At 28.3% G+C, this 25071-nt stretch overlaps 1 protein-coding gene across 1 annotated transcript; it reads right to left on the bottom strand.

The window, feature by feature from the left end:
- Positions 1-21554: 21554 nt before the first annotated feature.
- LOC123294412 (protein artichoke-like) lies at positions 21555-24502 on the bottom strand. The gene is made up of 3 exons (XM_044875481.1): positions 24442-24502; positions 23225-23770; positions 21555-23182 (listed from the first exon to the last, which is right to left on the bottom strand). The coding sequence occupies exons 1-3, from the start codon at positions 24445-24447 to the stop codon at positions 21716-21718; spliced, it is 2019 nt and encodes a 672-aa protein (XP_044731416.1). The 5' UTR covers positions 24448-24502; the 3' UTR covers positions 21555-21715.
- Between the last annotated feature and the right edge of the window lie 569 nt (positions 24503-25071).

Here is a 25071-nt window from a genome sequence, read left to right as displayed (position 1 = left end):
ACGGATTGTTGCAAATTATAATTAGAATTTCCAGTTTGGATAATGCGGAAGATTTCTTATAATTTCATATACCTTGAACTCAACGAATGAACTCAATATCTCTCATATTATTAGTAACAATAATACTATTATGAAGTATTTTAATTTTTTTCAGAAAAATACATAATAATAGTTGCATGACTTGTTACATATAAAAATACACACAAGAACAGCTACTTTACTTGAATTATTAGCGACATGCATTTAATATATTTCATAATTATCATGTGCATCCGTTTTCCGTTGTCTGTTGATTCTTCTATCTTACTAAAGTTGATATAAAAGTTAAAAATTAGAAAGAAAAAGTTTCAATATTTATCGCCTGCAGTTTTAAATGATATACAGAGTGGGCCATTTTAATCTATGTACCTAAATATCTCGTTTTGTAGTTAACCAATCAAAGAATAACAGAATTTGATGGAGGACATTATGTTCTGACATCAGATTGGACCTAGTTCTTCGGATTTCTTTAATAGCCAATTTAGGTACTAAACGGTAAAAAATAGAATAACACTTGAAATTAGAAAGTTGATCCTTGATATATTATTTTACTACGAGCTCGATTTTTATACCATGTATATATGAAATATACATAGTATATTAAGTTTAGGAAAAAATTTTGTCATAGGTGTTCATAAAACCACCTAATTAGTCCATTTCCGGTTGTCCGTCCGTCCGTCCGTCCGTCCGTCTGTGGACACGATAACTCAAAAACGAAAAAAGATATCGAGCTGAAATTCTTACAGCGTACTCAGGACGTAAAAAGTGAGGTCAAGTTCGTAAATGAGCATCATAGGTCAATTGGGTCTTGGGTCCGTAGGACCCATCTTGTAAACCGTTAGAGATAGAACAAAAGTTTAAAAGTAAAAAATGTTCCTTATCAAAAATTAAACAACTTTTGTTTGAAACTTTTTTTCGTAAACATCACTGTTTATCCGTAAGGACGCCAATTAGGCGGAAATTTTATAATGTGTACTATACTTGATTATCAGTTATGTATGTGTCACATGTTTGTATGTGTAATATGATAGAGAAATCAACACTGACTATGCATGGTATTTCAACAATTAACTCAGTCGATTGTTTGTTTTCACATGTTTCTTTTGAATTTTATTAATATATTAATTATTTTCTATTTTTCTGTTACAGGTGAGAAACAAAATTTAACGCCACAAATTTTACAAAAGTGACAAAACTGTAAGTTTTATAAACATTGTTGAGGATTATATATTTGTTAGCAAAATTTTGTTAGCAATATCAACTTCTAGTGTCTAAATCTCAAAATTAGTCCCAATTTTTAAAAAAATTGCACATATTACTGTAGAAAATAACAAAAAACAAAAACGGGTCTGTTGGTCAAAAATTGATACAAAAGTAGGAATAAAAAATTTATTTTTTTGACAGATTTTGGACATTTACGGGACTGGTTTTAGCTATTGTCGACGAGTTGCAAAAAGATTTCAGTCAAATGCGCTCAAATAAAGTTTTTTGTGTGTATATTATGAATATTCTTACCCATATTATTACTTCGAAAGTGGCTATTTTTTAGAAGTGAGTCTTATGAAGCGCGTTAAAGAACACGCTAAACATTGGCTGTTTTTTTTTACTTATAAACAAACACATTAAATAAAACGAAAATTTCAAAAGCAAATCATGTTTTTTTTAACTGAAAAGACCTCGAAGTTTGTGCAGTAATATCATCGATTTTTCAATGAGTTTCTACTATTTATAAACAAATATTAATTATATTTAATAATTTTTTAAAGCTATTATTATACTTAATTACAGTTAATTAACTTAAATATTCATTCATATATAAGTAGATAACGTAATTTGGAAAAATTGTATGCGAAAAAATGTGGTATAGTCAAATTGAGGAAAGACACTAGACATTATAATTTTAAACATATATAATTTTTATTATAACGTCACGAATCTAGAATTGTGATAATTAGGTATAAAATAGAAGCCATGTAATTATTTAAGTATAAAAAGATCAATTACTTATCATATTATATTACAATAAGATACTGAATGATTCCTTGAGTTGTGGGACAATCTTTTAATATATTACTACATCGAAGGAAATAAATATTCGCACCGTGCGCGAGTTTCGCTTCCATGACAACGATACACTACTTTAATTATAGAATTGTATGGATGCATATATAATTATATGGATTGCAATTATGACTTACATTGAAAATTTAATATTATTGTCTCACAAATTTAAATAAATAATTATGATAATTTATATTTGAAAAATAATATTTGTGCAATTTGATTTCTTCTTTTCACAATTTTTAATGCATTAAGTTTAATTAATTAGTATTTTTCAATAATTTTAATTTTAAATTTTCTATAACATTAACATGTAAAGAACTGCAAATTAGTCATAACAGCCTCCTTTATCGCCAAAATTTTTCACTGGAAGCGCTAGCATCGATTTTATTGTCCCTAGCATGACTACGCACACAACGGATACTTGTTATTTGTCTATGTAGTTTACGTTATTGTATCATTAAAAACATCAATTATAATCGAAATACTTTGACGTTTAAACTTTTGTATAAATTTCTTCTTCTTTAGATATTAGTAAATGTATATTTGACTTTCCGCTATGAAATAATGAAAACTGCATAAATTATTCATAAGATAAAATTCTACCAAAAAATTCTCTCGTACATTTGAACTCAAAATATTCTGTTTATTTTTATAAACTGAGAGCCAGCGAACTTTTCGAGTTTTAAAATTTATCTTCGGCAGACCACAACGAAATTTTAGGTGAGGTTTGTGAAAATGTATCTTCTAAATTTACCTTTTATTGAAAATTTCATAACATATCCTTTTGAATTAAAAGTACCATTTTCATTTTTTCGCTCGTTACCTACATTGTTGTGAGACCCATGTATGAAATGCCAAGTCTTAATTTGCCAACCTTTGCGTAGGCCTTATTTAAAACTTGTCAATCAAAGTTTGGTTTACTAGCCTTGCTCAAGAGTTCGACAAAAGTTGGTAAACCAAGGCTTTATTTACTAACCTTGGTCAAATTTTTGACAAGAATTTGTAAACCAATGCTTACTCAAGCCACCTTGGTTAAGGATAATAAACCAAGTTTGTTGATAATTTAGGTTTATGTCATTTTGCGGCTATGATATTAGAAAGAATAACCGCGTAACCAATGTAAATTTTACTTACACTAAGCACAAAACTGGATAAGGCGTTTGACAAAAATCCAAGAAATCCATCATAAAAAGACATTAATTATAATCTTAAAGACTTTGACGTTTAAAAAATTGTATACAAGCTAGTGAACAAAAAACATAAATAATAATAAGGTTAATTGTTGGCAAAAATAGTTGAAAAAATTCCACTCTGTGTCTAGAGCTCGTATTGCCGAACTGGATAAGGCGCTTAGCATTGAGTCCTGGTGCAAGAGCTGTTTTTTTAATTCTCTTTAATGAAAAATATCAGTTTATCAAAGAGGATGTTCCAGGTAAAAACTATAAATGTTATAAAAAAACGTGAAATTAAATTTTTCACTTGCTTGGGTGAAGCTTGTATGAAAGTTGCAAATCGGGCTTGAGTCAACGTTTGACAACCAAGGTTGGAACGATGTTATCATTCGATGTTATTACAAGACTTGATCAGTTTTAATTCCAAAGCTTAGCCCAAGATGTGAACTCAAGCAACAAATATTGCCATCCGACATCTTTAAGAAGTCTTAAAACCCAAAAACCCACTGACTCTTGGCCCACTATTAATCAGTGCGTACTAGTTTGTCTTAAATATATCATTACATCAAATTGAATAATGAATATTAATATATGTCTTAGAATTTATAAATAATTTATGTTTTAATATTCTTATTGTTTTCATGTTGAGAAAATTATATTAAAATGAGGCTCATCATATCACATTATCATATCTATATGATAAGTATACCATTCATACCATTTGTCTATCTATCTCTGTCTGGTGGCCTGGCCTGTTTGTCCATTCCACATATTATCAATGGTGATGATATACCAAGGTTGTGTGTTATAATTCTTTTTTTTTTCACTCTGACCTCGATTATAATGATGCCGATCATAATATTATTATATATTATATGGATAAGTATTCTGGTATTAAATAGTCATGTGACCTCTGTGTGCAGAAGTTACAATAGTACTGTTTTATCATAACTATATACTACAGTTTTTCTTTCATAAGTTGCAAAAACTCCAAATCTTACAATCAAAAAAGAAATACAGGCAGTGAATTGGCAAAAGTACGTAACGTCATTACATTGGAATTTTACGAAATTTGAAACTTCACTTCCTACTTCTCACTGTCTAACATTAACAATAATAAGTTTATTTCTTATTCGCCTGTGGTGTTCATGTAGTAAAATTTAACAATAGTTCTATTTCTCATTCACAGATAGCGCTCATTTACTTAAATTTAACAATAGTTCTATTTCCAATCCACAGATGGCAATTTATTGCCTTTCTACATAATCAATTATAAATATAAATGTTTAATATCGCAGTGTTTAATATTGAGGTGTAAAATTTTATCCCTATTTTGGAAATATAGGGATAGACGCAGAAATGAAGCAATATAGTTCGAAAAATTTTAAATGAACCGTAAATATACTAAATTCACGATTCGATTAATAGTGATGAAAATGATTCCTAACTTGTTACTAAGGAGTTTAAAATCTCCGCAAAACGAAAAATTTTTCGAAATTTGTCATTTAACATTTTTATACCATGCTTTAACATTTTTGTAGGTACCATGTATATGAAATATATTAACGTATATTAAGTTTAGTCCCAAGTTTGTGCCGCTTGAAAATATTGATACTACACACAAAATTTTGGTACAGATGTTCATAAAATCGCCTAGTTAGTTCGTTTTCAGTTGTCTGTCCGTCTGTTCCTTATAAAAAAAATAAACTATTTTTGTTTGAACATTTTTTTATGTGTAAATTTGTAGCATGTATTATATGGGAATATCAGTTACATATGTGTGCCTATCTAAGAGTGGGTATCTTTCTTTATTTACATGACGTAAAAACAAACGATTGGGTCATCCACACTGTCTATTTATGGTATTTCAACAATTAACTCAGTCAAGTGTTTGTTTTCACTAGTTTTACTTCATATTTTTCTACTTTAAAACATAAATACTTTAAAACATTTCTGCTTTTAAAAATGTATGTTTTTTAATAATTATACTAATTATGCCACCCACACGTAGAGGTTACAAAACATTGTGTATATGTTGTGTATCTACCTTATCTAGTTTTGTAGTGTTTACATTTTTTTCGTGTTAAATATTGTTGTTCTACTATTATTATTTATACTTTGCAAAAAATTTTCCCATTTTCCTTGTTTTTTGTTTTTTGAATGTCTATGTGTTTACATATACCATTCATAAATACATTATGCTGGCCTCTTCATAGAATGACAAAGAAGAAAGATATATTATAATTTGTTTAGTGTGAGAATTTTTATTTTGATTTATGGAAAGAGATCTTTTGTTATGTGTACTTTATTCTATATGCAAAATATATTTCTTGTATGTAGTTCAAGTTGCATATTTAATTGAATTTTTAACCTATTTAAAAAATATGCGAAGCATTCCACACAAATATGTTAACGACCATATTTAAGTCTAAAGCCTCCTCTACACGCAAATTAACGAAGGTGTTACTTTTGGTATCTCGCCCATCCTCACACTTCTGGACTAGACTAAATATTCGTCAAAAACTAATCTTTATTTTTTGTTTTCCGTAAAATGAACGGTCAATTACATCCTATTTAGTCTTATCCTATACATCCTATCTAATTTTAGTATTCATATACATATACAGTGGAACCTGGATAAGTGAGAAACCTCCATAACTGGAACTCATGCTGAGATCCCAATACTTTGTCACTGAATTACCTCTGTTAGTGGGATGAAGCAAACCTCTATATATGAGATTCATTCTTTCGATTTGATCGTCATAGTTACCTCTACAACTGAGACAGTGAATTTAAATGCATTAACCTCTGTAACTGAGAACTGAGATAGCATCGTTTTGTTTGTTTACTTTTTCTATTTCTACCAGCAAATTCCGCACTTAACTAATTTAGAGCCTCAATGACATTCATTTTCAGTTTTGCTTTACTATTTTGGAACTTAAACTATCATACGGGTGTTTATTTGAAAAATGCCGAAACGAATGCTCAAATCGTTATCATAACGTGAAAAACTGAAGTTAATATTCGTTTATGAAAGTGGGAAAGCACGCGATGAAGTCTGTGTCGAATTTAATGTGCCAAAATCTACTCTTTGTAGAATAATTCAGAATAAAGATAAAATTCAATCCCAATGTTTTGAAGGGCAAGGAAAACTAAAACGTGAACTTTTATCAGAATATCCCGAACTTGAACAGTGTTCACTAACATGGATAATGCAACTTCATAACAAAAACGTTCCGGTATGTGGACTGATGATTAACATGACTGTATTCATATTTTTTGTACCGGCAATGATATTGATAATACATTATTTGATTTAATAATCGCACCTCTATAACTGAAATAACCATTATTCTAACCTCTATTAATGGAACCTTCTGTAATTGAGACAGATAATTATTTATACCTCGATAACTGAGACAATGGGTAAGTGGAATACCTCTATAAGTGAGACAAATTTGCAGATACCTTGATGTCTCATTTAAGCAGGTTCCACTGTATATAAATTTTTTTGCCCAGTTAATTTCTGTATAGCAAAAACGTGAAGTATAGATGTTCAAAAATATCTTCTAAATACAGTAGAATCTCGATAAGTTAAAGTCCAAGGGAAACACAAAATATTTTAAGTTATAGAGGTTTTAAGTTATCAAGAGTCTATGTTAGGTAAAGGTTAATATAGAGGTATGTACATGTTTCTATGTAGTTACTGAGGGCCTATACAGAGATTATTTATTTAAGTTATAGAGGTTGCGTATTTTAAGTTATAGAGGTTTTGGGCTCTGATGGGAAGGGAACATAGTATTTTTTGAAGTAACAGAGGTTTTTATGTTACCGAGGTTTAAGTTATCGAGATTCTACTGTAGTATGAATTTCTATCTGTTATATGTTTAATATCTATAACTTTGAAAGTTTATAGCAGCTAACAAAAACAGTCAATGCTTCTACAATTTTTTTACAATTTTATGTCCTTGAAGTCTACCTTTTTCCCAATTTCGTGCAAAACTACTTTTATTCTCATGTCGATGGAAAGAAATGTCTTTATTATAAGTGTAAAATACATGAAAAACTTAAACTGATTTTTCATTTACAATTCAGTTGTATTTTTGTCTGCAATACAAGCGTAATAACAAAATAAACTTTATGTTATAATATTTACAAAATTTACAATTTAGAACATCACGTATTATTATTAATATAAAATCGATCATGACTGTAGATATTATATTACAAAAAAATATAAATATAATAATATTAATATATTGTTATGAAATGACTCATTAGCTGATTGAAAACTAAATTATTATTTACCTACTACAGATATTGTTGGTACACTAGCTGACAATAAAAATGGAATAAAAAAGCGAAGCAAATTGAACCATTAAAATATTATTTTTGTCAGTTTTTAAGTATGTTTTCGAAAATCGATTAAATACGTTAAAAAATGGAGCAATAAATTATAGTTCATTCCTTAAGAAATTTGTGTGTCTTATCGATTTTTGAAAAAAAATTTATATACAAGTGAAATTTATAAAATTCGAAAAAACCCCCGTTAAATTTTTCGAGTACGGAACCCTAAACTCGCACTTCAAACATATCTAAGAACACTATCCATTTAATTATCTCTTTCCTGAAAGCCTATTCCAAACTGAATCGATTTTGAAGATTATTGCTAATTCGCTTCACATAAAATTTACTCATTTTACCGAAACGCCAACTTTTTTATCTACGAAAATTTTCTTCTTCTAATCTTAGCTTCTAATCTAAAGTTGTCTTCTATCTCTTATGAATCTGAATTGGCCAAATGACTCTGAAGGTCATCAAATCCAACTCAAGAATGTCATAAATCATCATAAGATATCCGCTATCGCTAGTAAGTTCAACACCTGAAATATCTGTGTGCAGTTAAATATCTAAATATATTCTCGGGTGTTTTATTTCCCTTATTTTATAGATTAGAAGTGAAATAAAAAACAAAAATTGGCAAAGCTCTAAAAATAAGATCATTGATAAATTTACGGTATTTTAAACGACATGATACTAAAAGTCATTTTGGACGAAATTGTGCAAACACGTAATTTTCAACGACATAATTTTTTTTTTAATTGTAGAAACATTGACAGACGTGCTGTTTACCAAGTACTGCTTACTAAACTCTATGCACAGATGAGCAATATCTGAGAGTATTCATTGTAGCGTTGACAAATTTATTGCACTTAAGCAACTACTATCTAGAGAATTCTAGAACTCTTTATAAGATTTCGCGTTCACTCTCGCTCTGATAGAAATACCTTAATATATCATTCATTTTATTGGGAGAGGTTCCGTCCCCATAAATGGAAATTTTTGTTGGCCATCGTCTGGATCAGCGTTAAATATACATTTCGATAGAAAATTGTCATCCTAAAATTTTTCATGTCCATTTAATTTCCGGGGTAAAAATTGTTTAAAATGTTTATTTCTACCCATTTATGTTTGGTGTCCAGTATACTTATATAAGTATTTATTGGTATGATTGAATAAACCAGCTGACTATATAAAAACTAGATATAATTTTACCTACTTCACTACTCTGTATCGATATATGATAAATCATATAAAAGTTATTTATAAATATCCATGCTCTTTATTCATCAATATTATAATTTCAATTATTAATATACCAATCAGTAAATAAAAAGTCATTTATTATTTAGTCAATTTTTTTTAATTAATAAATTTATAATTTATAAATACCATATTTGCAATTAATTCTAAAAATTAAAAAAAAAAATTAATTTTTTTTTTTAATTTTGACATTTTAACACCTATATCAAAATTTTCTTAGTAGGTAATATCAATGTTTTTAAGCGTTACAAACTTGGGATTAAACTTAGTATACCTTGATATATATTATATATACACATGGTATAAAAATAGACCGGAAAAAATAAGCCGAAAAAAAAAAATATGGTATTTGACAGAGAGGTTGTATATAGTATTTGACGTTATATTCCATATTTGCCATAAGAACTCCATGCTATATTCTGTTTTGCTAGAAAAAGATACAAATAAATCTTTGATGGCTTTTATCCTTGGTTGTCTTTATAGTTAAGCCAAAAATAATTTATTCTGCTGTTTGTTACATGAACGAGCTTTTATTCAAGGAAAAAAACCTTGATATTCCCATTTAGTAATTGATGTTGGCAGATTTTATCCTGGTCTAGTATATTAAATATTAATTATATATTGGGACCGTGCTATGGCGGCCTCTGCTTAAGTGGGCCACCTTCAAATATCCTCCAACAAGTTACAAAAGTGGTAAATTCAAAATTCCGTAATTTAAACATCGTACTTTCTGTTTGACCAAACAAATATTTGGTTACAAAGATTGCAAGTTTATGTAAATAATGGTTTCTATGCCTTGTTAAATTTTAAGTACCATGTACATTGTACATGTATCGATTTTAATTAAAACTAAGTACACATTTGTACCTATATAAATTCTATTACATATTCATAGTATACAGGAAGTTTAAAAATTTCTGGATTCTGGAATTTTTAAAAACCAACTTAATAGTCAACGTGAACTTTGACCTTAAAAAAAAAAACTTAAAAAGTATTCCATTTGTGGGATGTTTTGACTCCAGATTCTTGAAGAGAGCGAAATTTGTACCTTATTTTCAACTTTGATGATGAATTTTGTTATAACTTCATGAATGTAGACGAAAAATAACAATAAAATTTTTCGATATCTTCCTTGGTTTTCAAAATATTGAAAGCTAAATAATTAAACAAAATTTTCAAATTTCGCTCGCTAAGCTCAGACGGATAAAGATAGAAATTAATAATATTTTATTTCAAATAAACTTTATCCAAAAACGTTGGATACACCTAGCTTTATGCAACTAAAGTCAGCTTTATACGGAATACGGACTTTACCCGTAACATATACATACCTATATTAAATTTATAACACTATACAAATGTTATTCTCTTAATTAATAATTTAGTTAAACAAAAATTCAACGAACTGAAAATATTAAAATTAATAATTTCAGTTCATGGTGTTGTATATACATTATACATGTACAGTGATGGGAAAAAGTTCTACAACCCTCAAATTACGCTCAAATTTAAGATAAAAGGCTTAAACTTGTATAAGTTCAAAAGCACTATAATACAGATCATTTTATGAAAATACCGCTCACGTAGTCTCTTTTAAGAGGAGGGTAAGGGGTGGTAGTCACACATTTGGTTTTCAGTCACACATTTAAACGGGCGGTCGAGTGATAATTTTAGTAGTTTTTTCAAATTTTTCAAAACCAGTTGTATTTTACTTGCAAATCAGTCCTCAGTCATAACTCGACTGAGGAAGCTGCTTGAGGTATCCTTCAATCCGTCTTATAAAAATTCAGCCTTTTATCTTGAACCTTTTGAGAGCAATTTATGGGTTGCGGAACTTTTTCCCATCACTGTAAAAAAAGATAAAAATCTTGTTATTTAAATTTATGGCGGAGTAGGTTCTGAATAGTGTATATTGTTTGTATATAGGTATACATTTAATTATTTTTATTTTTTAATTGGTTAGGCAACTTATAATACACATGGCTTCATCTCACGTGTACTTACCCTAGTATACCTTAACTATTAATGTAAAGGTGTTACATAAGCCACCAGGGGATCTTGTGGAGGATTTTCGTCCCATGTTAAACATATACACCGTGTTCAAAAAGTTCGAGATCCCCCAGCAGATTGCTTCTATGCCAAGTTAATTGGAATAAAATTGCATTGAAATATAAAATTTCATTAATTTCTTCCAAAATTCAAAATTCTTGTGATCTTATAATCAAGAACTATAAGCAATCAAGAAGAAGCTAAAAATTCACCATAACCTTGAAGAGACAAATATTCAAAGTTAAGGTCAAATCCAAGGGCATTGTACAAACAAAACCCTACAACTTTTGTCTTAGTCATTATTTCTAAAACCCGAAGATAGTTCTTTGAACACCCTGTATTGAAATTGTCTGTGATTTTTCAATGTTACTTGAATGAAATTTATCTTTAAAATAGTAAACTATTTTGTGCTTTATTAAAAACTAGCTTGATGGAGCTAAAAGTGAGGACCATCGCGTTATAGTCTTCACCTAATTTTCTATCACTTATAGACATTACATAACACTGAAAATAAGGATAGGGATTGTTTTACACAAGTAAAATATATGCACAGTTTTGAATTTCTTTTTTAAATGTAAAATAGTCATAATTCATTAAGCATTTTGTTAAAATATATCCCCTTAAGGACCCACAATAAAAATATTTAGCTAGATTATAAAATTATTAATTAGCTAGACCGGTTTCGATTGCTTTGGCAATCCTCTTCAGTAGCATTAAACCTCTTAAAATTAAAAAGTCTTAAAATTAAAAAATATTTACAAATCCGAAAAAAGAACCGCATCAATCTGAAACAAATAATATTAAAATATTACCCTTAAAATTAAAATAAAATTATTTACCCGATTATAATAATAATAAATCTTTATGTTACACCCTCTAAAATAATGTAACTGCCTGCTTTCACCTAAAACACAATAAAATATTAAGTTTTAATCCTAAGATAGGATTATCGTTATGAAAATATCAGAAAACTAAGGGATTAAGCCTGAAAATAAAATGTAAGATAAGAAACGTTGTAAATATAAAATAAAAAACACAGAAATAAAAATAAAGAGAAAATTAGATTACCAACAAAATAAACATTTTAATCCTCGGTATACCTAAAACAGAATAAATAATTAGAATTTAGAAAAACCTGCAACAATCCAAAATAAAATTAAATGAAAATAAGCAAATTAAAAACAAAAATTAAAAAATAAATAAATAAAAATAGAATTAATTAAAGAACAATAGAATAAGTATTACCAAATGAAGTAAAATGGTGTACCTAAAACAGAAGAAATTATTAATTAGCGTACCTAAAACAGAAGAAATTATTAATTAGCGTACCTAAAACAGAAGAAATTATTAATTAGTGTACCTAAAACAGAAGAAATTATTAATTAGCGTACCTAAAACAGAAGAAATTATTAATTAGTGTACCTAAAACAGAAGAAATTATTAGTTAGTGTACCTAAAACAGAATAAAATATAAAATAAATAAAAAAATAAAAAAATGAAAGTGAGCCAAATTATAAAAATACAAGAAAATAAGTTGAAAAAATAAAAAATTTTACCAAATGACAAACTGAAACAAACAAAAAATCAAATTAAGCAAAAATAAAAAATAGAAATTAAACAAAAAAATAATAATAGGAAAGATAAATAAAAAAGATGAAAAATAGCATAAAATATCGATTCTCGAGACAACACAAATGAAACAGGTAACTAAAAGAAACCCTGCCCAAATTGTGTTGTTTTTCGATCACCATTCAAATAAAACAGGTAAAAAGTGTACACCACAAGTATAATTAAGCAATAAACTTAATCGTCACATGTACTCTAGTTAACTGTTAAAAATTTGGTGATTTTCGCTTGTCTTATATTATTATTATTTTCTAAGAATAATAGAATAAAAATATTTAAATTATAAAAAGTGGGACAGTTTAATAATTTTTATACATTTTTTGTTTTTTATTATTCTGAGAAAATAATAATACTTATAAGTAAACAATTTATCATTGGACCTAAGCAAGCAAACCACACCCATTGTCACATAGTTTATTTGTTTACGTACAATAATTTAATGTTTTTGCAAAATAATATAATCGAATCAAATCATGTTATAATTTCTAAAAATCCCTACCTCAGTTGAATATTATTTAAAAAAAATTTACTAATATCTTCTGATTATCATTGGTTACTGGTTAGCGAATGACAGCCAATGAATAATCAAATTTATCAATTTTTGTCATACCTGTAGCTCCCAAATTAAGGCTCAGATCGAAATTTGGAAAAGAGTTTTTTTGTTGCTCTTGATGAGCTTATTTTGAAAAGTTAGGTTTCTGCAGTTAATAACAGAACACGGTGTATATATGAAAGTCATTTGAGTATTTTGAAATAGAATAAAATTGAATTATGCATGTAAATTCTATGAACCATGCTGAATTGAATGTTAGATATGTTTTGTACATCGTTTTCTAAATTAAATTAAAACAATGGTTTTAACTTTTATTATTCTGCATTGTAAAATGTATTGCCAACACCAAAAAGGCTGTACCTATAGGTATGTACAAACTTAAAACATTAAACCTGTGTTTATAAATAAAATCTAATTTTTCAACAAAAACTTAAATGGCCTATTTTATGTCCTAATAAATGTTGTTAATTAATAATCAAAAGACAGAGAGACAACATTTTTTTTTTACCTATCTATCAGTTGGCTGATAAGTCCCCGGTCTGACACATATATGGCGTCGCTAGTATTAAATGTATATTATTTTTATATAGTACCAACCTTCAAATGATTCGTGTCAAAATTTGACGTCTGTAAGTCAATTAGTTTGTGAGATAGAGCGTCTTTTGTGAAGCAACTTTTGTTATTGTGAAAAAAATGGAAAAAATGGAATTTCGTGTTTTGATAAAATACTGTTTTCTGAAGGGAAAAAATACAGAGTCCGGAAACTCATTATCAAGCCAAGTTTTTGCTTCCACTGTATTTTTTCCCTTCAGAAAACAGTATTTTATCAAAACACGAAATTCCTTTTTTTCCATTTTTTTCACAATAACACAAGTTGCTTCACAAAAGACGCTCTATCTCACAAACTAATTGACTTACAGACGTCAAATTTTGACACGAATCATTTGAAGGTTGGTACTATATAAAAATAATATGCATTTAATACTAGCGACGCCATATATGTGTCAGACCGGGGACTTATCAGCCAACCTATTATTACTATAAGAGAAACTGAGACAGGAAGAAGAGTCGTATACCTGTCTCGGACTTGGATAAAGAGACACACAATAAAGTTTATAGCACACCATAAAATTATAACAATGGTGACTTTAACTTAAAATAACTCGCCCATGCCTGAATTCTAATATGCCAATAAACTGTACAAAAATTTTTATAAAACAATAAGATACTAATAAAAATCACTCTGTATCAAACTTTAGCTTTCGTATGTTTGTGGCCGAAAAAATAGAAAAATAGTCGCTGGAATAACTTGAAATTTTGGCAGATCGTTGCATTTTTAGCCAAAATTCTCACTGGATTTTAGCCAAAACTTTTAAGCGTTTTCTACGATTCTGAAAAAGCTATTTTTATTCAAAGTGTTGTTTTTGAAATGGTAAATAGTTAAAGTTTATAAGTATAAAAATTTTTTGCGTGTTGTTTAACGTGTTTAATAACAATAACTTCTAAATAGAATTAAAAACAGTAACTTGTGGAATTAGGAATTATTTGCCTAATTATATGGTTCAAGAATCGCTAACTAATTGATGAGTATAACGGATCGAATAAAGTTTCGGCACTCTTCCAAAAAAAATTTCAAAGAAATCCAAATTGAACAAAAAAACTTGACCACGGCATAAAGTATAAGTATACTAAAAAGAAAAAATTCCAAAATTATAATTTCCTTAGGAACAGAAAAAATATAATTTCGGTTATTAATGATTTAAAAATTAAATAAAATTATAAAATTTGAAAATAGTTAATATACAAATTTTTTTAATAAAAACAATTTGAATATTTTATCAATAAAAATTTTAAATCTATATATAATCAGAAAATTAATTAGTTTAACTTAGACTACTTAGAGAATCGTCAAGAATCAATATCAGTAATAATCGTGGAGGGAAATAGTTTAGTCAAATGAGTTTTGAATTGTTTTTTACTATAAATAATACTAAAAATACAAAAAAATTTATAATAAATTAAAATAACACAATACAATATTTTATTGTATCAAGTAACTAGAACTCACAAAAACATTTTTTTAAACTGAGTTGACTACAATTTTAAGTGTCAAATTGAAAGATTATCTGTTATTTAAATTCATAAACATGACTTCAAACTTTTTAATAAATGTTTTAAGTTCCATCGACTAGTTTTGAAGAGGTCTTTGAAAACATATCATCCATCTTCTTACCTACTTCCTACCATGTTAAACATGCCTACTTTTGAACTCTTTAATTTATTTAAATAATCGGGCAACCCCCCTTCAAAATTTTAGAATTGATTTAGATTTACTTCCAAGAAGTCCAACTTCATATAAAAAAAATCAAGCCTTTTATCCAAAATTGCCATTGTAATCGTACATTCTTATTTGTTGATGACTGGTATGTCAGATGTGGAATAGAGGTAAAAAAGGACCTAACACACTGCCTTGTGTAACTCCAGACTTATTAAGGTTAAAGTTTTATATAAATATTTGTTTTTTTTAATACGAAACATGTTGTATGCATTTTTCTTAAAATACAAAACACAATATTCTATATTCAAATTTGAATTAAATTTTAACATGAAAATAGCTTTAAAGCTTTAAAAGCTATGTATAATATGTCATTCTATATTCAACACTATAGATATACGTACATGTCTTTTATTTAACCACCACAACCGCTCAAACTTTCAGCATGGTACATAAAATGACCTAAGAAATATACCAAATGTCCCATTTTAGTCTGTCACCATCAAAAATTCGTCTGGAAAGTTTCCATTCAAAAGATGGCTTTGGATTATAAATCAAAAACCAAGACAAAAAAATTAAAAATAGTATCCCATTTTTGAACGCAAGGGCTAAAAACTGCAGAACGCAACCAACTCCTCTATAATCGACAAACTCAACCCAACCAACTCGCAATTAAAACAAAATGAAATAAAAAACGGTTTTTTTTTAACTTCCCGCTAAGAAAATAGGGAAGTTATTGTTTTAAGGTGTCAGGAAGCTTCCCTGACTTACCTGACTACTTCAGCGAGGGTGTCTGTATGGCTGTATGTATGTATGAGTGTGTGTGTGTGTGTGTGTGTGTGTGTGTGTGTGGATGTTTGTAAACCTCTCATAACTTTTGAACGGCTTGTCCGATTTGATCGCGGTTGGTGCCATTCAAAAGGGCTGGACCAAACTTAGATTTTGAGGCCGATTCGAACCTTATTTCGAGAAATCTCAAAAAAACTGCAAAAAAAAATTTTTTTTAAGTGGTTTTTTTTTTAATAACTTTTAAACGGCTGTATCGATCAATTCCAAAAACTAATCAGCTCTCAACATCAAAAAACCACGTCGATCACCACCTGTCCGGTCAAAAAAATCGGTTGATTAGTTCGTGAGTTATCGTTGACGAAAGAAAACCCAAAAAAGCGTTTTTTCGGAATAACCTCAAAATTTTTTGTTCTATCAATTGAAACTTAAAGATTCTTCATACAATAAAATGCGAGTGGATATAACATCAGAATAGATAAATTTTTTTACACGTTATGAGTCAATACTTAGCGGGAAGTTACAGGGATGACCTGCAGGGTCAACCGTTTTCCAAATTTTTTCATCTTAATTTCTTGCAAGCACCTAATTAGCACTTAATTACCACGCTTAGTTTATACTTGATTATATAAGGATTCGTTCTAGTTTTAGAGAAACCTTATTTTTAGATCCGTTGTTTTACGTAATTCTCTAAAACCTTTTTTTAAACCATTTTTGTTAACACTTTTGGTGAACCACTTTGCTTATCAATGGATTTATTTCGTACACTCTTGAATTTCAATAAAATAAGCCCGACGCGCGATGATGTTATCCTTATTCATGGAAAGTAACGTGACCCGAATTATATATTGTACGTAGTACGCTTATAGACAGGAAAATTTTATAATTCTAAAGTTTTTCATTGAATAAATAAATTTTATTTAATACAATTTTTTTTTTAATTTTCTATATCTAACTCTCCCCGGCTGGCTACCCCTTTGTGAGGATTTTAGCTATATAATTTAGTTGAACAAATAGATTTATTTCTGAAATTTCACTTCACAAACTTCCGGCTCTGCAAGCTGAATTTCGGTCCTCACGGGAAAACAAAGATATTTACCAACAAATGTTTCAAACAAAAGTTGTTTATGTATGGGGAACATTTTTTTTACATTTAAACTTTTGCTCTATCTCTATCTCTACGATTTACAAGATAGGTCCTGCGGACTTAAGACCCTATTGACCAATGTTGCTCATTTACTAACTCAAACTCGGACGGACAGACGGGTAGACGGTAATAGACTAATTAGGTGATTTTATGAGTACCTAAACTAAAATTTTTGTTTGTAGCATCATTATTTCTAAGCGTTACAAACTTGGGACTAAACTTAATATACTCTGATATATTTCATATATAAAGTATAAAAATTCGTATCCAATAAATGTTAAAATCACGAACAAAATAAAATTATTCAGTTTTCAAACGTTTCAATCTTCTGTACCAATTGTAATTTGGGAAATAATATTTTCTTTTTCTTCTACTCAGCATAATAATTTAACGTTCCGAACATTATAGATTCCGGCAATGATCGTTCTGTAACCCTTAAAACCTTAAAGAGTATACATATAGACGTCAAAAAGGTCATCGAACTTATAACAGCTGGTGAAAAATATACTAAAGTAGAAAACGCTCGTAAATTAAATTCTACACATACTTTTATTGAATAATAGTTACAGTCAAACCTGAGTGATTCAGATCTGGATAAGCGAGAAAACTTTAGAGTAAAACAGAAAAAAGAAAATGTTAGAGTAATTTCCAGGTTCCATAATTTTATCTCTCTTAAAATTTGTATATGTGAGAAATAGAAACAGGTATATCATGCTTTTACCCGACTGTCAAGTCGGATTTTATATTTTCCGCGGGTATCTTGTATGTATGTATATTTGTAAATTTTTTTATTACGTCGTATCTTCCAAACGGCCAAAGGATTTCAACATTTAAGGTATCATTCATTATATTTGTCTTAAAAACCCAAGAATTCTCAGATAGGTGTTTAAAAAACCAATCAAAATGGCAGATTTTTGAAACGAAATAGTAATACGTTAATAAAACAAAAATTAATAAAACCTGTCAATTAATAAACTACTGGACTCGTTTCTTTTTTCTAGATTTAATTTAACGCATTCAGGTTTTTGATTTTTTTTAATTATTTATTTTATTACGTAACAGTCCTACGTAAAAAAGTGGATGACTTCTACGTGACATAACATAAATATAAAAAATGTTCACAGGGTATCATAAATAAAGGTGATTCAAATTACGTTTTCTAAATTTAAGGATGTACGAGCGCCAGGGCAATTTTGAATAAAAGGCTTCATTTTTTTTATATGTAGTTTTACTGAGTCTAAATCAATTCTGCAAATTTTAGGACGGGCTGCCCGATTATTTAAATAAATAAATGATTTCAAAAGTAGGCATATTTAACATTGGTCTTATGGGAAAACAGTAGATGGATCATATGTTTTCATAGACTTCTCCAAAACTAATTGGGGAAAATTAAAAATAATAATTTAAATTAAAGTTAAAATCTTAATAAATTATTGAAAACAAACAAAAACCGTTGTGCCCGGCTAATTAAGGATGTATAAGTACGGTAGTGGAGACCCAATTTAAAAAAAATATATTTTTTTCAATTTTGATTGTGAATTATATATAACTTGACAGTATAAGACGAAAAGTAAGATTTTTTACAAATTTTTCGATATCTGGAGTATTTTCAAAATATTGCAAATTGAAAATTTTGTTTAATTATTTAGCTTTCGATATTTCGAAAACCAAGGTAGACATCGAAAAATTATGTATTCTTATTTTTCGTTTACATTCAAGTTATAACAAAATTCATCATTAAAGTTGAAAATAATTAAGGTACAAATAATTTCAACCACAAGTATAAACTTGGCTTGGCTCTTGTACTACCTTAAGCGTTAGTTAAACGATTCTTATTCGAAAATGGAATTTTTCAAACAAAAATTTGACAATATTTGACATTTTAAACCACCGAAAATATTCACAAGCATTCTAATACAAAGTTGCAAACAGAAAACTTAAATTGGATCATCCTTTATTTCTATCATAATAAAAAAACTTTTTTTTTTGAAATTTTTTTATTTGAAAAGCACATTTAAATGTCATCCATATGTCAGTCAACTGAAGAACTATAGTGCTATAAATAAATAGAAAATGCATTTCCTGTAATTTAATGACTATCCGTTCAACTCATATTTGTATACAGCTTCGATAATAATTTCATACACATTATGTATTATGCAACTTACACATATACAGCGTTATTCAAACCACGAAAGCCACCATCTATAAAGATTGTAAAAGTCCTTTTATAATTATATGTGTATCTGTGTGTCTATCCTCAGTACCGTAGCACCTAAACGGATGAACCGAATTTGATTTTTTTTTTGAAAAGATTATATAATTTACAGTGTTTATAGCTCTGTTTCAAGTTCGAGTTTAGAAAAGAAGTGATACTTTTAAAACGATTAAGCAGATTTTCTTAAAACATAGAGCACTCTCGATCAAATTATCTTTCAAACAAAAAAATTAAAATCTTTTTATACATTTAGATTTCTACCACAATTGAATCGATCAGACCCGTTTTTGTGTCGGGGGTTTCTTTAAAGTTTTAATTTATGTACTATTTTATAAACTGAGTTCAGCTGATATATAATTTCACGTGCCCTATCGATTGCGTATGAAACCAATCCCTTAATCCTATTGGAAATGATAGTCTTAACCCCTAACTGAATTTATCTAATGGAATCCGACATTTTTACATGCAATCTTTAAAGACGGTAGCACGAATGGCTTGAATGACCCTGTATAACAATGTTCATATGTATTTATTTGTGCTGATAAGAGCTGATAAATGCTGTCATTATTACTGCATATCAATGTGTGCTTATATGGTATACAGAGTGTTCAAGTTAGACTACTCAATTTTTATACCTGTACTTATGAAATATATATCAAGGTATACTAATTTTAGTCCCAAGTTTGTAAAGCTTAAAAATATTGATACTACGAACAAAATTTTCGTAAATGTGTTCATAAAATCACTTAAATAGTCCATTTCCGTTTGTCCGCCCTTCATCACTTAAACTCAAAAAACAAAAAGAGATATCAAGATGAAATTTAAAATTTTATAGCGTGATCAGGACGTAGAAAGTAAATTTGACTTCGTAAATGAGCAATATAGATCAATTGTGCTTTTGGTTTCCGTAGGACCCATCTTGTAAACCGTCAGAGTTTACTGAGAGTCAACTTTTGTTGTGAAACATTTTTTCGTAAGAGTGTAACTTAGGACAATACCTTAGTTTCCATTTTCTCCAAAACTATAAAGGATAGGGGGTTGAAAATTTGTAGGTAAAGTAGTGGTCTTGTGAAACTTTTTTGTAAAACATAAAAAAAACTTCTAGAAAATACTTTGAAAAATTTAGAAAACCAAAACAAATGGCGGTCGAAAGACTACCATTATTGTGTTGTTTTTTTAAAAGTAAATCTGTAATAAACTTTTTTCTTTTTTTTGGGTGCAATTGATCTTCATCACGTTTGGATTTTTTTTTAGCTTAAATTTTATATTCCATGGGTTTATAAATGGGCATATACCCCCTAGCCCTTGAATAGTTTTATTTTTTTTAAGAGAATAAAAGGCATAACTTATTTACAAGCAGTTTTTGTTTATTATTTCAATGATAATCTTATACAATACAATCCAAAAATATGTTTTAAAGAAAATTTTACAATTCAATTTTTGTTCGAAATTTTCAAAATTTGTACATATTTCTGATGAAAGTTTAATATACTTTCACCATCAATCGGATGCTAAATATAGAAATAAAAAATAGCCACAGAATAAATATTTCTTAATTTGGTGGAAGCATTGGGAAGTATATCACAGTGGAGAGGCATTGGTAATCAATTCAGTTGAGAAATTTAAAAATCTCGACTTCTCTAATAAGAAATAAGTGATCGACAGATAGCGAAACCTTTGATTAAAAAAAAAAAAAGCGAACTTGTCAATTTTTTTCAACTGATTTTAACATATTTTAACTTAAAGTAGTCCGACCGTCACATGACTAGTCAAATAGGCAATTTCTGTGACGTAAATGTAATAAAATACTCAAAAAATATCATAAACTAGGCATTTTGTATAACGTAAATTTAATAAAATTCTTTAAAAATACCGTAAAAGCGTCAAAAATCAAAGTTTTTTATATTTTCTTTTTGGAAAGCGCAGTCAGGTAAAGTTTTTTTTTGCATAAACAGAATTTCTTCATGATGAAAACATTTTTGAAGCTCCGATTAATTTTTGTACAAATAACATTATTGTGAGTTCTTCCATAAAGTGTTAAAAGTCACAATTTTAAAAATGAAATAATTCAAAACTGTGTTTATTGTGATCAAGGGACCATCTACCGCAAGAAAAAATGAATATTCATGGTACTTACTCAAACAGCGGGACTACTTTAAAGAACGTTCTATATTCAATATAGTTATTTTTTGACAAATTTAATATATTCTAGTAATTTAAAATCATTTCGTGGTAATAATATTGAGATTAAAGCATCACAACCTTTAAAAGCTTCTAATGGAATGACACTTACATTTTGATCACTTAAATCTATTTGCCCCAATCGTATTAAACCACTAAAACTTCCATTTTCTAATGTTTCTATAGAATTATTGGTTAATACTAAAATTAACAAAAAATTTAAATCTAAGAAAGAACCATTAGGAATGGATTCTAAAGAATTACTAGTTAAATTTAACGTTTGTAACCTTTTCAAACCAGTAAAACTTCCATATTGAAGTGATTTTAGACCATTATTTGATAAAACTAATTTTCTTAATTCATCCAATCCTTTAAATGCTCCAAATGGTATGGAAGTTAAATTTTGATTTGCTAAATCTAATTCATCTAAATGCTTTAAACCATCAAAACTTCCCTCTTCTAATGTATTTAATAAATTTTCCATTAAAAATAAAGTATGTAAATAACTTAAACCTTGAAACGTTCCCTTGGGTATAAAAGTTAAATAATTACTTGATAAATCTAATTCTAACAAATGATCCAAACCTTTAAAAGCTGCCGTTTCGATTATATTTAAATTTTGATTGGATAAATTTAATTTATTTAAATTATTTAAACCATAAAAACTTGCTGACTCAATTTTTCGTATCGTGTTATTAGTGAAATATAAATTATCGACAAAATTTAAACCCTTAAAAGCTCCACTGGGTATATTTTCTAAGTAATTATTCGTTAAATCTAACGTTTTTAATTGATTTAAATTAATAAAACTTCCATATTCAATTGAACGCAAATTAATATTTGATAATATTAATGTTTCTAAATTATCTAATCCTTTAAAAGCTTCTGATGGAATTGTAGCTATATTTTGATTTGATAAATCTAATTCTATTAGTTCATTTAAACCCACAAAACTCCCAGAAACGATTGTTTTTATTTCATTATTTGATATTAATAATGTTTTTAGCCCCCATGCATCACTGAACATGCTAAATGTTCCATTTGGTATACTTTCTATATTATTGTTAGATAAATCTAAATATGTTAAGTATTCCAAATCCATAAATGTATTTTTGTCAATTGTTTTTAATCGATTATTTTTTAATATTAGCGTATATAAAACAGATATATCGGAAAATGTATTATTCGGTATAATTTCGAAATAGTTATCAGCTAAATTTAAATGTGTTAAGCCTCGAGGGAAACTTACATGTTGAAAATCATTCAAAGAATTGAAAGATAAATCTAAATCTGAAAGATGATCTAATGAAGAACCATTAAATAAAGTAATTCCATTAAATGATGCATTTAATACACTTAATTTGTCGAATTTAAAGTTATGCAAGTCTAATGTCTGAAGCTTATTATGTGCTAGATTTAATACGCTAAGTTTTGTATTATTAATAAATATCGAAGTTAAATAATTAAATGATAAATTTAAAGTATTCAAATTGGAATTGTTAACTAATACAATATTTGTTAAATAATTATATGCTAAGTTAAGATTGTTAACATTATTTTCACTAAATGAAGTTAAATCAATATTACTTAAATAATTATGACTTATATTTAAATAAACCACACTTTTTGGTAATGATTGAAATGCCCAATCTTTTGTAATACGATTATGGCTTAAATCCAAATACTTTAAATCATTTAACGAAGAGAAAGCATTTGGTAATAAATACTCCGATATGTTATTATTTATTAATTTTAAATAGTGTAAACATTTCGAAATATTATTGAATGCTAATGGTTTTATAGTTTCAATTTGACCATTCGACATATCTAGATAATTTACAACACTATTATTTTTTCGTATTAGAATTGTCGATGTTAGTTCGATTGTATCATCAGGAACAATTTGTACAGATGTTGAATTTGATATTTGAAAATATGTAAGTGGCTCATATTGTAGTCTTGCCAAATAGTATTCTTGACTTTGGATATATGGACATTCGCATTGGCATTCATAAAATCTTGCTACGACCAAAAATATTATTGAAAGTATTGTTATCTGTAAAGAAGACAAAGAGTATTTGTTATCAATTGATATTTTTCCACGATTATAATTGCCGTTTAACCTTTTAGTCGCAGAAATAAAACACTAAAAAGAGTCAAAGTTCGAAAAATTTGAACAGTAAGTCAGATTTGAATGCGGTTTTCGTCAATCGATTCGTTAGTGCGTCAGGAAATTTTGTGCCCCAAATTGATTTAGAAGAAATTAAAATTTCTAATGCGTATCAATACAGAGTTGCTAAAAACGTACCGGTACTATTTCGGAAATATAATTATAGATACATTTAAATTTCTTTGCTAAATATCCAAATTATGTTAAAAGTTTTCATATATTTTTTGGGCAATTTTTATCAAATAAACTATTAACTTTATGATTAACTGTATATTGTTGAAGCGCGATTTAGGAGTACCATTTACTCATGAGGGCCGTTTATGAAACCGTTTGCTAAAACGATTCTCCTTGATGAATTCTTAAGGTAGTTGGATCATTTAAGCAAAATCTTAAGAAATCTTCAAAGCTTTTAATATAAGTAATTGAAAACTTAATAAAGACAATTTACCGCGCCCAACATTAGATAATTGCAATTAAAATTTTCACGTTATCGAGATTCTACTATAATTTCACTCATAAACTACGATAAATTAATAATTTTATCTATTGGTACGTACCTTCATTTTTTAAGACTTAAAAAATTCACAAAAACATAAAATTTGCAGTCAAAATAATAACTTTTTATTGTAATGAAAATTTATTTTGATAGGTACTACTCGCCAATATAATTAAAATCACTCAAATTTATAGGTCTACAAATTATTTTATCGTAGTCACACAACATCTTAATTGACGCCACACAACCTCTATGTATAAAAGTCTATTCACACGAAAGGTATTTAGACTTGGAGACACTGAACAAAGTTTCAAGTGATTTGTTATAAAGAGCGTCTCAAAATTATAGGATTTGAATGTTTGCCCATTTATTTGGTAAATTTTTTGCAAATGAAAAAACTAAGACAGAATGGCAGTTTAGGATTTTTTAAATGGAATTTTAACATCCCTGGTAGAAAGTGCCCGATTACTGCCCGACTTGCAACCAGGGCCCGATCAGGGAATGAAAAGAAGGCCCGGTGACGTGAGCCATGAAAGGTGACAGACCGGGGCTGATTATACTGCCCCAACTTATGCAAACCCTGCAAGGTAACTAGTATCGCTATCCCGAATATCTTAGCCAAACCGGGGCAACTGATCGGGTATATAAAGTGAACCCGAGTACGTGAGCCCGAACAGGCAACCGCAACAGC

The sequence above is a fragment of the Chrysoperla carnea genome, chromosome 1, assembly GCF_905475395.1.
Source record: "Chrysoperla carnea chromosome 1, inChrCarn1.1, whole genome shotgun sequence".
NCBI classification, from domain to species: Eukaryota; Metazoa; Arthropoda; class Insecta; order Neuroptera; family Chrysopidae; genus Chrysoperla; species Chrysoperla carnea.
The sequence above is the reverse complement of the archived record's forward strand: the minus strand, read 5'-3'. Positions and strand labels throughout refer to the sequence as shown.